This window comes from Serinus canaria, chromosome 9, assembly GCF_022539315.1.
Source record: "Serinus canaria isolate serCan28SL12 chromosome 9, serCan2020, whole genome shotgun sequence".
NCBI classification, from domain to species: domain Eukaryota; kingdom Metazoa; phylum Chordata; class Aves; order Passeriformes; family Fringillidae; genus Serinus; species Serinus canaria.
The window spans coordinates 444,849-459,924 of NC_066323.1; the positions used below are offsets into that span (position 1 = coordinate 444,849).

Here is a 15,076-nt window from a genome sequence, read left to right on the forward strand (position 1 = left end):
CTTTAGCCAAAAAAATGACCTTCATTTTAATCTGAAAAGGTAAAACCGCTGTGTCCCAGGCCCTGCTCGAGTTTCTGCCTTGCAGAGCGGCAGCTCACTGCCTCGGGACACCCGACACGGCTGCCTGCACTGGGTGTCACCTCCCGTCCCGCTCCCGTCCGCTGCCTGTACCGGGGGCTCTGTGCGGGGTTTAGTGCGAGGTTCAGTGCGGGGCTCTGTGCGGGGTTTAGTGCGAGGTTCAGTGCGGGGCTCTGTGTGGGGTTTGGTGCGAGGTTCAGTGCGGGGCTCTGTGTGGGGTTTGGTGCGAGGTTCAGTGCGGGGCTCTGTGCGGGGCTCTGTGCGGGGTTTGGTGCGAGGTTCAATGCGGGGCTCTGTGCAGGGTTTGGTGCGAGGTTCAATGCGGGGCTCTGTGCAGGGTTTGGTGTGAGGTTCAATGCGGGGCTCTGTGCAGGGTTTGGTGCGAGGTTCAATGCGGGGCTCTGTGCGGGGTTTGGTGCGAGGTTCAGTGCGGGGCTCTGTGCAGGGTTTGGTGTGAGTTTCAATGCGGGGCTCTGTGCAGGGTTTGTGCGAGGTTCAATGCGGGGCTCTGTGCAAGGTTTGGTGCGAGGTTCAGTGCGGGGCTCGGAGCAGGACTGGCCGGCCCAGCAGCTCCCGGCTGGCTGCACGGTGAAGCTGCCGGGGAAACGTGTTCAGTGGACTAACCTCTGCCCCGACTGATACGACAAGAAATCACCTCCTGGCCGGGACCCAAGCAAAACACGGGATTAACTTTGCCCTGCGCTGGCTTGCTGGGAGGCGGTGAGAGCTGCTCGGCCAGCGCCAGAGCGGAGCCTGCAAGGATGGGAGCCAGGCTGCTGTGCTTGTGCCTCCTCACAGCCCTCCTCGCCTACTACATCTACAGCCCGCTGCCCGAGGAGCTGGCCCAGCCCGGGACAGTGATGCTCGTCTCGGCTGCCCTGCGGGCCCTGGGGCACCTGGTGAGGTGTGGGGGTCGGGAGGGCAGGGGGGTTCTCGGGGCTCGGGGACACGGCGGGGTGTGTGTGTGCTGCGTGTGCCCCACGGGGACGGTGCTGCACGGACCCAAGGGCAGAGTGGCTGAAATGGAGCACTGAACTGACTGTGACTGTGACAGAAAGAAATGCAGGAACGGTTTGGTCTTGCAGCCCTGAGAAAGGGCTGTTCGGAGTAACGAATGGGACGTGGGAGGTGGCTGGATCGACAAGCACGGACAGGCTTCTCTTGCCTGGCAGGGCGGAGCAGTTAGAGCCCTGCTGCCGACTCATTCCTGGCTGCCTGTGCCCTGCTCCCCCGGCAGCGCCGGCTGTCCGGGGAGGGAACACTACGGCAGCTCTCACATTCTATTGATTTTTGTAGTTTCATGGAAATCCACTGACAAAACCAAACGAAACATCTCTGTGTGAGACAGCCCTTGTTGGCAGGGGGTACCTTTTCATGGCTGTCCAGTCTGCAGGAGGAGGGGGGATGAGGAGTTTTCTGGTGCACGTCAGGGACTCCTGCTTTGATTTCAGGGGCTGAGCTGGTGAAAGATGAGAGTGGTGAGAAAGAAAGAAGCTGGGGTCAGCAGTGTTGGTGAGCTGCCTTGCTGCTTCCCCTCCTAAATCCCCTGCAGGAGGGAGCCTGCCAGGAGGGCAGGCACGGGCAGCTCATTGCCCAGGCATGCCCAGTGCCTGCTCGGTCACACTGTGCCCTCAGCAGGCCCTGCTGGCCGCAGGAGTGGTGTGAGTTCCCTGCAAGGTGGAGCTGTGTCCTCTTTGTGCCAGGGTGGTGTGAGTTCCCTGCCAGGTGGAGCTGTGTCCTCTTTGTGCCAGGGTGGTGTGAGTTCCCTGCAAGGTGGAGCTGTGTCCTCTTTGTGCCAGGGTGGTGTGAGTTCCCTGCCAGGTGGAGCTGTGTCCGTGGTGCTGCTGTCCTGCCTGCCTGGGAGCGGCAGGGCTGTGGGCAGGCGTTTTGTAACTGAGCTCTCATCTCCTCATAATCCCAAGGGATGGGCACAGCCACAGCCCCCTGGAGCTGCAGTAGTGCAAATTAGAGTTAGGTGGCCCTAAATTGTCCCAAGAATATCCCAGGGCAGTGACTCGAGGTCACCTGGGGCAGGGCTGTGTTTCAGAGGGCAGTCTCTCTGACCCCCTGCTGTTGGTTTAAGCAGAGGGGACAAAGTGCCACCCTCGAGCATTCCTGGGCAGTAGAACTCTCCTGGAGCACCCAAAAGGTTGTGCCAAGAGCCCCACGACATGGCACCTCTCCATCCCCTGTTGTGGTGGGTCTGGGGGAGCCCCCAGCTGGGCAGCCCTGCTGGGTGAGCTCAGAGGCCCTCGGTGCCCCCTCCTTGCAGCAGGGAGGCTGGGAATTCTCCCTGGCCTGCTGATGTTTGTGTCCTGTGTCCATGTGCTGCCAAGCTGAGGAGCAGCCTCTGAGAGCAAACCTGCCACTTGCTGCGGTGTTTGGGCCCCAAATCCCTCAGGCATTTCAGGAAGTGCCTGTGCCCTTGGTCTGAAATGCCTGAAGATGGAACAAAACACAACAGGATGTTTTTGATGTTGTTGTGTGGCGTCCCCCCAGAGCTCCCCCCTGCTCAGCCCAGCTCTGTGGAAGCAGAGACCCAGACTCAGCCCTGCTCATGAGCTGCCCTGTCGGGGTGATTGGGAGCATTCCCTGAGGGTGCCTCATCCCAGCTGCTGCTGCTCTGGAACCCTGACCTGCTGGAAGCCCTGTGGGCACTGCCCCTGCCCCTGCCCGGGCACAGCCAGGCTCCCTTCCCCCTGCACAGGGTTTGGGTCTGTCCTTGCTGAAGGGACTGGGGAAAATGCTTTCCAAAGCACAAGGATGCCAGCCCCAAAGTGGCTGGCTTTCCTGCTACTCCATAAGGCCCAATGATCTCACACTGGGACAATGAGCATTTTCAGATGAGGGCACCATTTCCTTTTATTGATGATGGCCTGGAAACCGCAGGCAGCAGCCCAGTGGTTTTCCACAATGTAAATTGTCCACTTGTGGAAAACAGCTCTGAGAGCTCTGGAAACCCTCAGTGCTGGGGCTCAGGGAATTCCTCCCACCGAGGGCTTTCACAAGCTCGTTGGAGTCACAGCAGGACTCACTTTGACAGAGATATTTGTTTTTTCAAGATGTTAATCCTTGGGGGAAAAGCAACAACTGAGACATGTTTATGTAAACTGTGTCAATGTGGTGGCTAAAACGGCAATTCTGGCACGGGTATGAGTGTTTGTTTGTTTTCATGGAGCTGATGGCAAGGACCTGTGCTTCCCTTTGCAGTGTGCCAGGGCCTGCCCACTCATCTCCCTCCCAGTTCCAGCACCCTGGGATTGGCAGGGCTCCCCCTGGCATCACCCGCTCCAAGCCTTCAGAGAGAGGTGACTCAAAAATGTGGTGACAATCCTGTCAAAGGCTGCCAGCAAGGGCTGAGCTCTGTGCTATTCAGCTCCTGAAAAAGAATGTTATATCATGGAATTCCGGAATCCCAGACTGGTTTGGGTTGGAAAAGAACTTAAATTTCATCTCATTCCACCCTCCTGCCAAGGTCAGGGAGGCCTTCCACTAGACCAGGTTGCTCAAAACCTGGTTATATGTAATGATGATTAAACAGTTGGTTTAAATACAATTGAAGGAAAAAAAAATACACCAAGCAGGGTGAGACTGTGTGACTTCCACTATCACAGTGGGAAGGCTGGAGGTTACACCTATCAGCAGACGACCACTCGTGCTGTGGGGGTTTCACATTCTTCCTGGGAACAAAAGAGCTTCTCATGGAAGCCAAACTCCAAACAGGTTCTGCACCAGGCTTGGCTATTTTCTTCCTTTTAAAACTCAAACCTACTCTAAATTTCATGTTTTCACCTTCAGATAACATGTAAGAGCTTGGCTTTATTTCTTATTGTTTCACTTGTGGTGTGGTGAGGCTGGGGTGGGAAGAGGGTCACGTCCCATTGCTGGGGTGCTGGGGGTGGAGTAGAGGTGCTGGTGCTGGCAGCAGTGCAGGGGCCGTGGGTGGCTCTGCAGTGTGCTCCCTGCGCTGTCCCCACTGGTGCCAGCAGCAGTGCAGGGGCCGTGGGTGGCTCTGCAGTGTGCCCCCTGGGCTGTCCCCACTGGTGCTGGCAGCAGTGCAGGGGCCGTGGGTGGCTCTGCAGTGTGCTCCCTGCGCTGTCCCCACTGGTGCCAGCAGCAGTGCAGGGGCTGTGGGTGGCTCTGCAGTGTGCTCCCTGGGCTGTCCCCACTGGTGCCAGCAGCAGTGCAGGAGCCATGGGTGGCTCCCTGTGGGACAATGTCTGTGCTGATGCCGGTGGCTCACAGAGCTGGACGCTGGGCTGCAGAGGTGACCCACATGAGCCCCAGGCACGTGTGTGAGTGTGGGCACCAAGCAGCAGCCCTGGCTCTGGCTGGGCTCTGGCCTTGCTGGGCAGCTGGTGGCAGTGTGGGCGCGTGCCATGAGTGCTCCTCGCCCTGCCAGGCTCGGGTGGAGGCACTCTGCTCTGCCCTGTTAGTGTGACTTCCACAGCAGTTCACAGGTCTGCACAGAGCATCAAAGTCTCTTTGGGAATTTAATCTGGGAGTGAATAGGCTGCCCTGAAACAGCTTCCCCTGTCTCGCCCTGCAGTCGGAGGCGGCTGAGCTGCTGGGGCTGATGCACTACATGGAGGGCCTGAGGCTGCTCACGGCTGTGGAGCTGGTGGCTCCCACCTCCGATGAAAACGTCACCGTGACAGACACGGAGCTCAGCGGCGTCCCCGTGCGCCTGTACCTGCCCCGGAGGGCACCTGGAGGGCTCAGGAGGGCCGTGCTCTACTTCCACGGCGGCGGCTGGTGCCTGGGAGACGCAGGTGAGCTCTGCACATCGCTGCCCTGGGTCTGTGCCAGAGAGCTCACAGCCCTGTCAGGCGCTGCCTTTTGTTATGTGGGACTTGCCACAGGGAGGGGCAGGGGATGGGGGTCTCACCGGCTGAAAGCAGGGGGAGGTTTGGGAAAGACGGCTCGAAGTGCTGCCAAGGGGAACAGGCAGGTGTGTGTGTGTGTGTGCCCATTCTCACACACGCTGGGCTCTCATTGCAGGCATGCACGCCTATGATCTCATGTCACGGAGGATTTCAAACGAGCTGGATGCTGTCGTGGTGTCAGTCAAGTAAGAGATATTCTCCTTCCAGATGGGATGAGGGTTTGGAGTAAATTAATCTGTTTCAATTAATCTGATTTGTCAATGTTTCTGTATCTGGTTGTGTGCTTTCCTGCTGACTTATACAGGTTTGTGAACAGAGGCTGCCAGGGTGACAGTGGAGAACTGTGGTTGGTGGCTGTTTTGGCTTTATGGAGATGGGTGGGTAACAAAGCTGGGACAGGCAGTTCCCACTTCTCTGGGCACAGAAACAAACATTCCCCAACAGGGAGATGTGAGCAAGCCTTTCTCTTTATTGCCAGCAGGTACTAACACACTTCTCTTGCCTCCCGCAGCTACAGGTTGGCCCCTCCACACCGTTTCCCCGCCCAGTTTGAGGACGTGTACTCGGTGACCAAGTTCTTCCTGCAGAGCCAGGTCCTGTCCCAGTACGGGGTGGACCCTGCGCGGGTCTGCGTGGCCGGGGACAGCGCCGGGGGCAACCTGGCTGCAGCTGTGGCACAACAGGTACAGCACGAACGGACTGCAGCTCAAAATCAGAGCTCTTTAGTCTCACGACCACTAAGACAAGCTCAGCTGGCAGGTACCATCTGAACCTCAAACCCCCAGACTGCAGCACACGCTGCTCTCGTGGTGTGTCAGGATGTCACAGCCTGTGGCATCGTCACAGGGCTCTGGGGACCAGGCGGGCAGCTGTGCTGAGCCACTCGGTGGCATGGCAGGAGCTTTAGTGCCATCCTGACATCTGTCCCCCAAAAAGGCTCTCTGCCCTCTTGTCGGGCCTTACAGCACTCTAACCCTAAGCTCGTGTTGACTGGTTTAGGTATGAGGTTTGCAAAGGGGATTTTAACTGCGTGACTCATAAAGATGCAAACAGCAGGGAAAACAAGCAAACAAAAAAAAAACCTCACTAAATGTTGCGGTCTCTGAGCAAACACTCTGGTGCCTTTTGCACTTCTCCTTCAGCTTTATTAAAGAAAGCCAGCTTCCTGAGAGAGCAGCATGTTGCTGCTCTCTCAGGAAGCTGTTTGGGCTGTGACTAAAACCTGGGAATGGTGGTGAAATTGCTGCAGATGCTGAAGGCAGAAAATGAGGGAGAAAATAGAAAATATATTAGTGAAGAGGGGAAAAAGGTTGACATATAAGAAATGTCAACGTTCAATTCATCACATTTTATTTTTTACATCTCTAAAACACACAGAATTACAATTGCTTGAGTTGTAACATCTCAGGGTTAAAAACCAAACAGGTGAACATGCTCTAAATTGTGTGAAATGATAAGGAGACCCAGAAACCTGAAAGTTTTGTGATGTAAGAGTAGAAATTTTCAGTAGCTACAGAAAATCTTCTGTCAATACTTCAGAAAGCATCAAAATTTCAGAAAGATTATTTCCCAAAAATCATTATCCTTCAATACAAGACATAAAATGAAATTATATTTGATGTTTGAGAATTTTTATTATAGCATGCTGTTTTAGATAACCTGCCTTCAGATTCAGAATTTCTTTATCCTGGTTTTATTGGTAATCTTATTTTGCTCACGTTACAAAATGCGCGTCTTCATTCTTCACCTCGGATGATCCGTCAGCATGGGAGAATCGACCCCTTTGCAGATTCTTTGCAATGGGTTCTGTTTTTTCTGCAGCTGTCGGAGGACCCCGAAGCCAAAGCCAAGCTCAGAGCTCAAGTTCTGATCTACCCAGCCCTGCAGGCGCTGGACCTGGACCTGCCGTCCTACCGGGACAACGCGCACAAGCCGCTGCTGCCGCGGGCGCTGATGGTGCGCTTCTGGAGCGAGTACCTGAGCGCCGAGCCGGCCCTGGCCGCGGCCATGGCCGCCAACCGCCACCTGCCGCCCGAGGCCGCCGCCCTGCTGCCGCTCGTCAACTGGAGCCGCTGGCTGCCCGCCGACATGCGGGGCGCTCACACCTACCGGAGCCCGGCCCTGGGCGGCGCGGGGCTGGCCCGGCGCTTCCCCGCGCTGCTGGACCCGCGGGCGTGCCCGCTGCTGGCCGCCGAGGCCCGGCTGCGCCGCCTGCCCCCGGCCTTCGTGCTGACCTGCGAGCACGACGTGCTGAGGGACGACGGCGCCATGTACGCGGCCCGGCTGCGCGCGGCCGGCGTGCCCGTCACGCACCACCACGCCAGGGACGCCTTCCACGGCGCCATGACCTTCCTGGCCTGGCCGCTGGAGCTGGCCCTGGGCCACCGCCTCCTCGGCACCTGCCTGGACTGGCTGAAGGAGAACCTGTGAGGGGAAGGTCGGCCCCTCGCGTGCCCAGGTGTGACTGGAGCCGGGCTGGGTTTTGGCCGCGATCGCCGTCCCCCTTGCAATCCCCGTGGTGCTGGGGCTGGAGCGTTTCCCACCTTGTCTGGCAGGAAATCATTCTGACCCCAACCCAGTGTTACCGTCTGAACCTCAAACCCCAGACTGCCAGGCCTGCCCTGGGGCTCCTCCTCTGGCCCTGGCGCCTCCGGGCTCTGCTGTCTTGTCTCTGTTGCTGCCTCTTTCCCCCTATGGCCTCCTCAGCCCGGGCTGTGTGCCCAGGGGCCCGGGGGCTGTGGGCACGCGGGACCTGCTCGGTGGCTGCTTGCTCCCTGTGCCCTTCGGCTCCGTGGGACGTGGCAGCATCCCCACTGCTGCCAGGGCTGAAGGGCAGCACCGGGAGCTGCAGGAGGCTCGGGGCAGCTGCAGCGACCTGCCCATCGCAGGTGGGGCTGGTGCTGCTGCTCCTGCCCGGCACAGCTTGAGGGAAGTCTTGGAAACCCAGTGGGATGGCTAAGAAATTGTGCAAGTGTTTTGGGCTTTGCTTGTTGGTTTGTTTTGGGGGTTTTGTTTATTTGGGGTTTTTGTTGTGTTGGGTTTTTGGGTTTTTTAAAGCATGTATCTTACTCCTACTTCCTTTCTTTAATCCGCGCACTAGCAGGAATGAGTGAATCAAACCAGCATTGGATATTCACTGGAAAAAGGAAGCTGTGAAGGTCCCAGACTTAGGATAATACTGCTGCATGGTCTGCGCTCTACTTATCTGTTAAGTCATGTACTTGGTCTTCTAATTATCCTTGAAATTTTTTATCAGATTTCACATATGATTTCTTAAAAGTAGAATTAGCTTAGTAGCTTTATAGGTTTGGAAAAGAAACATAGTTTACCTGGCTGTGTGGATCAAATAACCTCTGTGTAAATGTTTAGTGTGTTAAATATAAACCCTAAAACTTTCGACTGAAGCATGAATACAAGGGTTGGCTGTTGGTTTAAGTAAATCAACCACTGGGCAGGTACTTCATGTATCCTGCTTTTCTTTTGCATAAAAGGTACATGAATCTTCAATAGTTCCGGGTTATTTTCCCGAGTGTGTGGGGCCTGTTCAGATGGAATGTGTAGGGGGTGATTGCTGTTGTCCATCTTCATCCAGATGAATATAAACATTAAACTGTTTTTGATTCCAGTGCAGTGTTTTGTCCCTCGGGTGCCCCATCCAGTGGGAAGCAGTGGAGCTGTGCTGCTGCAGACAGCCCCAGTTCCAGCTCTGCCCTCTCTCCTGCTGTGGAGGGGGAGCTGCTGGGCTGGGCTGAGCAGGAGGGAAGCAGCAGTGGCTGGGTAGGTCTCTCCTTGCCCCTTTGCACGCCCTCTGGGTGCACATCTGTGCTGGTGTGCTCAGTCCCAGAGGGTTTGGCAGTTATTCCTTGGGTGTCCCTGCAGCACTGCCAGCACAGCCCAGCACTCACCACAGGCTGGGCTCCTCTCTGCTGCCAGAGGCAGCTCCATATAGTCCTATTCCTCCCACATTTGGGATTAATTAACAGCCTCTTAGTGTTCCTGAGGAAGCTGGCCTAGGGGGTTTTGCTCAGTAACGCCTTTGGTCTGATTTTCTGTACAGTTTTAGGGTCATGTCCACAAGAATGTTCCTGGGATGGGCATTTCTGGGTTGTAAGTGCTAATGGAATGGGTCCAGCTGGGGTTTGCAGGAAGATAACCTTGCTTAAGGGACTGCTCAGGGAGGATGGCTGTGGTTTTGATTTGGAGGGGACGTGCCCACATCACATCCCTCAGCAGGTCGCCCTGCTGTGAGCCAGAGTGGCTTTGGTTGCTCTCCTGCCCCACAGCACTGGGATGTTGCTGTTAGGGCAGCACTGGGCTGAAGTCTTGGCCTCAGCTGGCTTGGTCTCCCTTCAGGGCTGCTGGAGGTGGCTGTGCCAGCCCAGCTGGAGCAAACCTGGGCCATCCTCCCTGTCCACACTGCCACCAGTACTGTGCTTCCTCCATCGTGGCTCAGGCATCAGCTGTGTCAGGGACACTGAATGCCTGCCTGTAAGGCAGGAGAAAAATTTATGTTCTAAGAAACAATGCCAGCCAAAAATTGCCAACCTTCCCTTGTGTGTTTTTATAGGAGGCTCTTGGAACCAGAAGTAAATGGCTTTTAAGCACCAGCACCTATGGACTCATGATTGATTGGGCTGTATGTTTTTGTTTAGGTTCCTAAAATAGACTTTTGAGATTGGAAATGCCTAGTGAGGCACAAAATGAGGCAGTGAAAGCTGCACTATTGATGTTGCTAGTAGGAGAGGCTGGAGCTGCAGTAAGCAACCCATTTATCCACACCAGAAAACAAGAGAAACCACCACAAGGGAAGGCTTTGGTACATCTCCAAAAGCCTTCCCTTGAAGGGAGGAGGGGATTTGGTGGTTGGCAGTCAAGGACAAAGCTCAGCCTCACAACCCTGCTTGGAGCCAGCTCTGGGTGCAGACATCAAACCCTCCAAGGATGCCCAAGCACAGGGAGACTGATCACGGACTCTCCTATCACGGGGTGCAGTGGGAGCTGTATGAAGAGAGGGGGGTCATGCCTGCAGGTGAGTCAAGAAGGAAATTAAGCATACTTGAAGTATCCCCACCAATCTGGGCTTCCCCATCACCCATTCCTTAAGAACCCTTAACTTTTTGTTGAAGTACTACACTGGTTAAAAAACCCAAACTATCCCCAGCAAAGCACCACCAAAACCCCAAACCCCAGGACTGGACAGAACTCTTGGGTTGCTGGTGTTCGTGGCAGTGTTGATTGATTGCTCCTGGTGTGCTCAGCCAGGCCCTTGTTCCTGAGAAGGGCTCGGGGAGGGCCCCAGGGCTGCCCCACCGAGCTCTCGGGTCCCTGCTGGTTCCTGGGCTGGAGCCCCAGCAGAGGCCAGCAGGACTCCAGCCTGCCCTGCCAGGAGCACGGGGAGTGCCAGCCACCACTGAGCCTGCTGCTGAGAGCCCAGCTCAGTGTTCCTCATGGACAGGGCTGCTGGAAGGCAGTGGAGTGCCAGCATGTGTGACTGGGACAGCCTCAAAATAACTAAGGGATAGAAAACTGCTTAGAAATACAGCCAACTGAAGCAATGGTCACAGAACTGTAAAGCAGGGACCAATCTAAGCCTACTGAAATGACATTAAGGAGCATTTCTTGCTCCCTCACCACTTTTCTGAGGAGTTAATGCAGCAGGAAGGAAGAAATGCTCCATTTCTTCAGCCCTATTTTATCCTTCAGTGCAACAGCGGTTGCCGGAATGAACAAGATATTTAAAAGCTGGTAAATGAGAAGCAGTGTCGGTTATTAGCCATGGGAGAAATTTTAAATCAGCTTCTGTAATGCCTAAATATGAGCTGATTTATTGGCCTTGTTCACAGAGAAAAGCTACAGTAGCTTTTTATATATATTAATAGGGTTAATATTTGCTAACTGTGAAGTACATCACAATAAAGAGGAGGGAGAGGCAGAGAAGCTGTGGCTGCCCCATACCTGAGGATGCTCAAGGCCAGGTTGAAAGGGGCTTGAAGTGGCCAGCTCTAGAGTCCCTGCCCAAGGCAGAGGGGGTGGAATTAGTCGCTGTGGGGTTTGGCCACTCTGCATTAGCAGCATTATGATAATTTTTATCTTTGCCAATAATTTATATAGCAATGCTGGTAAAGCAGGGAGCTGGGGAGCGGTGATGTGCTGCTGTATGAAGAGTTAGTGCCCCTCTTCCCCCGGCTCTGCCCTCCTGCAGCCCCTGGCTGTCCCAGGGCATGGGCCCGGAGCAGGGGGTGCCCTCTCCTCCGTGCAGCCCGGCTGGTTCCCCGGGGGTTCCTGTGAAGGGGAAGTGTTGCTCAGCCCAGCAGGTCCCGCCTTCGCCCTGACTCGTTAATGATTGAATGAAAGGCGGCGAGGCTGCCCCGGGATCGCGCAGCTCGGCCGGACCTGCGGCGAGGCAGCACCGCCCTGGCCATGGTAAGGCTCCAGTGATGGGCACTCTGCTCTTCCACCCCTTCCTGAGTGGGCTTCTAACTGCTCTTCCTTCTTAGCTCACAATCAGCTCTCTCCTAACAACTTGCTGAATTAATGCATCTGTCCATACTGAACTTTCAATCGTTATTGCTCTTTTGAGTGCGGATGTCCCCGATGTGCTTTCTAGATTTAGAACCTCACTAAGGTGTTGAGTTTCTCATCAAGAACCGAGCAGACAGGGCTCAGCAGGTGCAGCCGGTGAGTTCTGATCAGAGCAAGTGCTCTCTGTAGCATTTCTGTCTCCTGGGATGCACAGAGTATGTGTAGAGACTTGATGGAAATGGCTTTATGGAGTTTTTGCTCTGCCTCATGATCTCCCTTCGAAATGAAATACAGCTGATCTCTGCTTTGAGGACAGAGACCTGTGAACATGTTCTTGACACCAAAACACCTTTGGAAAGGCTTAACCTTGTCTTGGGTTCAGTTTTGATCTATATCCTGGTTTCTGGCATTTGGTTTTCCCTGCTTTCCAGTTGTTTGCTGACATTTTACCCAAGGCTCTCACCAAAAGCTATCTGTGTCCTGTGGCAGGGACAGGTGGCTTTGCTGAAGAGGGAGAAGAGTAAACACTTGAGATCCTGCTCCGTCTCCTTCTCTGTAGCTGAAAGCAGTTTTTTAACCAGCCTTTAGAAAGAAAGCAAGCTCATGTGTGTACAGCTTTGAAGGAAGCTTTGGCAGAAAGCACAGGAGATGTGCTCCATCCTCCATGCAATTCTGGTATCCAGTTTCCAGCACAGCACACAAAGTGCTCGATTGAGGGCTGGGTTAATTTAACAAACACATCTCTCCTGGCTCCCTGGCCAGTTCTTAGCAGCACTGCTGCCTCCATCCCTCACCAGCCCTGTCAGCAAACCTCTGCCTCGGTGACGAGGCAGGACCCACGGGACTGGTGTTGGGTAACAGGGGCAGATGACCCCACGAGGCTCTGACAGGGCACCCATGGGCTGGTTTCACTTTCCTGGCCCCTGGCACTGCCCTGGCTTTGGCCAAGCTGGCATGCTGTGACTGATGCCTTCATTCAGGTGGTGCTCCCACTTTGAGTTCCACAGGTCTTTGCTCAGGAGAGTTTTCATTTTGTTCTGTAACTCTGATCAGTGTCTGCAAGTGCCAGTCTTGTGAGTGAGAGACGTTTGAGGTCACATAACTACTTACCCTGTAGGCTGGAAGGAAATTGCAGGCTGCATTCACTGATTACAACAATGATATAACAATAACTGCAATGATCTTTTACTTGGGTTTGATCTTTATTTTTTTTCTTTTGATTTTCCAGGATGTGAACGAGACCTGTGACTATTTTCTGACAAACAGAATACTGGAAAAGTATTATCTCTCCACCATGTACAGCCTTGAGTTCATTATAGGGGCCATTGGAAACACCATCGTGGTGTTTGGCTATGTTTTCTGCCTGAAAAAATGGAAAAGCGGCAACATCTACCTGTTCAATTTATCCATATCAGATTTGCTATTTCTGTGCACTCTGCCAATACTGGTGAACAGCTACTCCAAGGATCAGTGGGCAAAGGAGAGCATCCTGTGCCACAGCAACAGATTCCTGCTGCACGCCAACCTGTACAGCAGCATCCTCTTCCTCACCGTTATCAGCATGGACCGGTACATGCTGATGAAGCACCCCTTCAGGGACCACATCCTGCAGAAGAGGAGCACAGCTGTTATGGTGTCCGTTGCCATATGGATGGGGGTGATCCTGGAGCTGCTGCCACTGTTGCATTTCCTGGAGCCTCTAACAGCTGCCAATAACTACAAATGTCTTGATTACGCCAGCTCTGGAGACCCCGTGAGAAACCTCATCTACAGCGTGTTCCTGACTGTCTTTGGCTTCCTCATCCCTCTCCTGACCATGGGCTGCTTCTACGTGAAGATGGTTCGTTTTCTCCAAAACAGGAGCGAGCAGATCCGCTCTGCCCTGACCCTGGAGAAGCCCCTGACCCTGGTGATCCTCACCGTGGTGATCTTCTCCCTGCTCTTCACTCCCTACCACGTCATGCGCAACGTCCGGATCGCCTCCCGAATTTCAGCCCTGAACGTCTCTGAGTGCACACAGGGAGTCATCAGCACCATTTACATCATCACCAGACCCTTTGCCTTTCTAAATAGTGCCATTAATCCTGTTTTTTATTTCCTGATGGGTGACCACTTCAGAGAGATGCTGATGGCCAAAACGAGACAGCTCCTGGGCAGGCTGGCAACCACTGGGAAGTGAATGAGTAAGCTCACCCCTTGTAGTGGGAGAGGTCTGGGAGGAACTCTCTTAGGGAGAGCATTCAGCAATGTGCCATTTTTTAGATAACTTTATTTATGCAGAATAGAATAGGAATGAGCTGATTGTGTTCCTCTAAATCCACCTGTTACCTTATTGTACAGGAGACTTCTGCTGAGCTGCCTCCAGCAAGCCAGGAGGAATGTTTGCTCACTCCCAGCAGGACAGCAGTGGGATACCCCACAGCCTGTTAATACTGTCATCAAAAGGCCATCAAGCCAGCTCTCTGAGGGAAAGCACGCTGCTCTCAGACAGCTGCTTTGTGAGCCATAATGTGGGCCTGGGCTGGGACAAAACGTGCCTTCACCCGTCACCAGGACAGCCAGGCACGCTCATGTGGGCACTCACACAGCCACTTACCCAGGTATGGAGCTACCTAGCCTCATTATAACTGTCTATAAGTGCCCGTGGAATCTATAGCCTGAAGCAGAATTCAGACCTCAGAGTTCAAACTTCATTAGCAGTTGTACTAATGAACCAGGAGCTAATGAGGAGCCAGTCTCTGCCTGATCCCTGCAGGATCGATCAGCAGCACAAGTTTCTCTCCAATGGACTGACCTGACTTCAAATAGAAGGGGAAAGATCAATGGAGCAACGAGCTCCTGTGAGCTTGGGCTGGCCCAGGGCTGCAGGGTGTGGGCAGCCCCCTCCCCTGCCCTCCTGCAGGCCCCAGCCCCAGGGACTCCCTAGCACAGGGAACGGCTCAGGTCTCACCCAGCTCAGCCTGGGGTCTGCTCTTGATGTGTCAGACACCTGCAATGTGCTTCACTGTGCTGTTGGCACCAGCCCCTGGGGAATAAACTGCTTTAAAAGCTAGGAAAAGTCTGCTCTGTGTTGTTTTACTTTATTTGCTGATCTCTGAGTGTCCATGAAACCTCAGCATCTGTCTTGGTCCCTGTCACATGTGCCCCATCACAGTGTTATCAAAGCAGGGTCTGGTCCCCAGCCCCACACAGCAGCAGCACTTCTGGGCCTGCCAGGGAGGTGACCCTGTCCTCTTTGCAGAAATGTGGAAGAAACTTACTTGCTTTGGTTTTTTTTAGCACAGAGATGGCCATGCAGAAGCTCAAGGTGCTTTGTCAATTTAGATTTCCTCCTCGAGGCTGGGTCTGCTGGAAGAGGAGGCACTGCCAGCCCAACAGCATCCAGGGTCACTGCCCAGGTCTTGCCTGAGTCCTTCTCCACTGTCCTGCCCAAGGAGTCCAGTCCAAGCCCCGAGGCAGGGCTGGAGCCACGGGCACACTGGGTGCCACTGCCCTCTCCAGAGGTGCCTGTACAGCATGTGGCATCCCATGCCCCTGTGTGATGGCCAGGAGCTGATTTCTCTTTGTAAACAGTGTGTAGTGACAGGTTT

The 15,076-nt window shown here is 54.4% G+C and overlaps 2 protein-coding genes across 2 annotated transcripts; both read left to right on the forward strand.

Moving 5' to 3' along the window:
- Positions 1 to 626: 626 nt before the first annotated feature.
- Positions 627 to 8,589, forward strand: LOC103815568 (arylacetamide deacetylase). The gene is made up of 5 exons (XM_050978098.1): positions 627 to 977; positions 4,628 to 4,850; positions 5,080 to 5,149; positions 5,476 to 5,647; positions 6,786 to 8,589. The coding sequence occupies exons 1-5, from the start codon at positions 840 to 842 to the stop codon at positions 7,392 to 7,394; spliced, it is 1,212 nt and encodes a 403-aa protein (XP_050834055.1). The 5' UTR covers positions 627 to 839; the 3' UTR covers positions 7,395 to 8,589.
- Positions 8,590 to 8,707: 118 nt separating this feature from the next.
- On the forward strand, positions 8,708 to 14,537 carry SUCNR1 (succinate receptor 1). The gene is made up of 2 exons (XM_050978099.1): positions 8,708 to 11,387; positions 12,715 to 14,537. The coding sequence occupies exons 1-2, from the start codon at positions 11,385 to 11,387 to the stop codon at positions 13,663 to 13,665; spliced, it is 954 nt and encodes a 317-aa protein (XP_050834056.1). The 5' UTR covers positions 8,708 to 11,384; the 3' UTR covers positions 13,666 to 14,537.
- Positions 14,538 to 15,076: the final 539 nt, after the last annotated feature.

What these genes read in the sequence shown, in the direction of transcription:
- LOC103815568 (XM_050978098.1), top strand. Translation starts at nt 840, where the DNA reads ATGGGAGCCAGGCTGCTGTGCTTGTGCCTCCTCACAGCCCTCCTCGCC. An exon ending in TGCGGGCCCTGGGGCACCTG is followed by an intron (nt 978 to 4,627) that starts GTGAGGTGTGGG and finishes CTCGCCCTGCAG; the next exon opens with TCGGAGGCGGCTGAGCTGCT. An exon ending in GCTGTCGTGGTGTCAGTCAA is followed by an intron (nt 5,150 to 5,475) that starts GTAAGAGATATT and finishes TGCCTCCCGCAG; the next exon opens with CTACAGGTTGGCCCCTCCAC.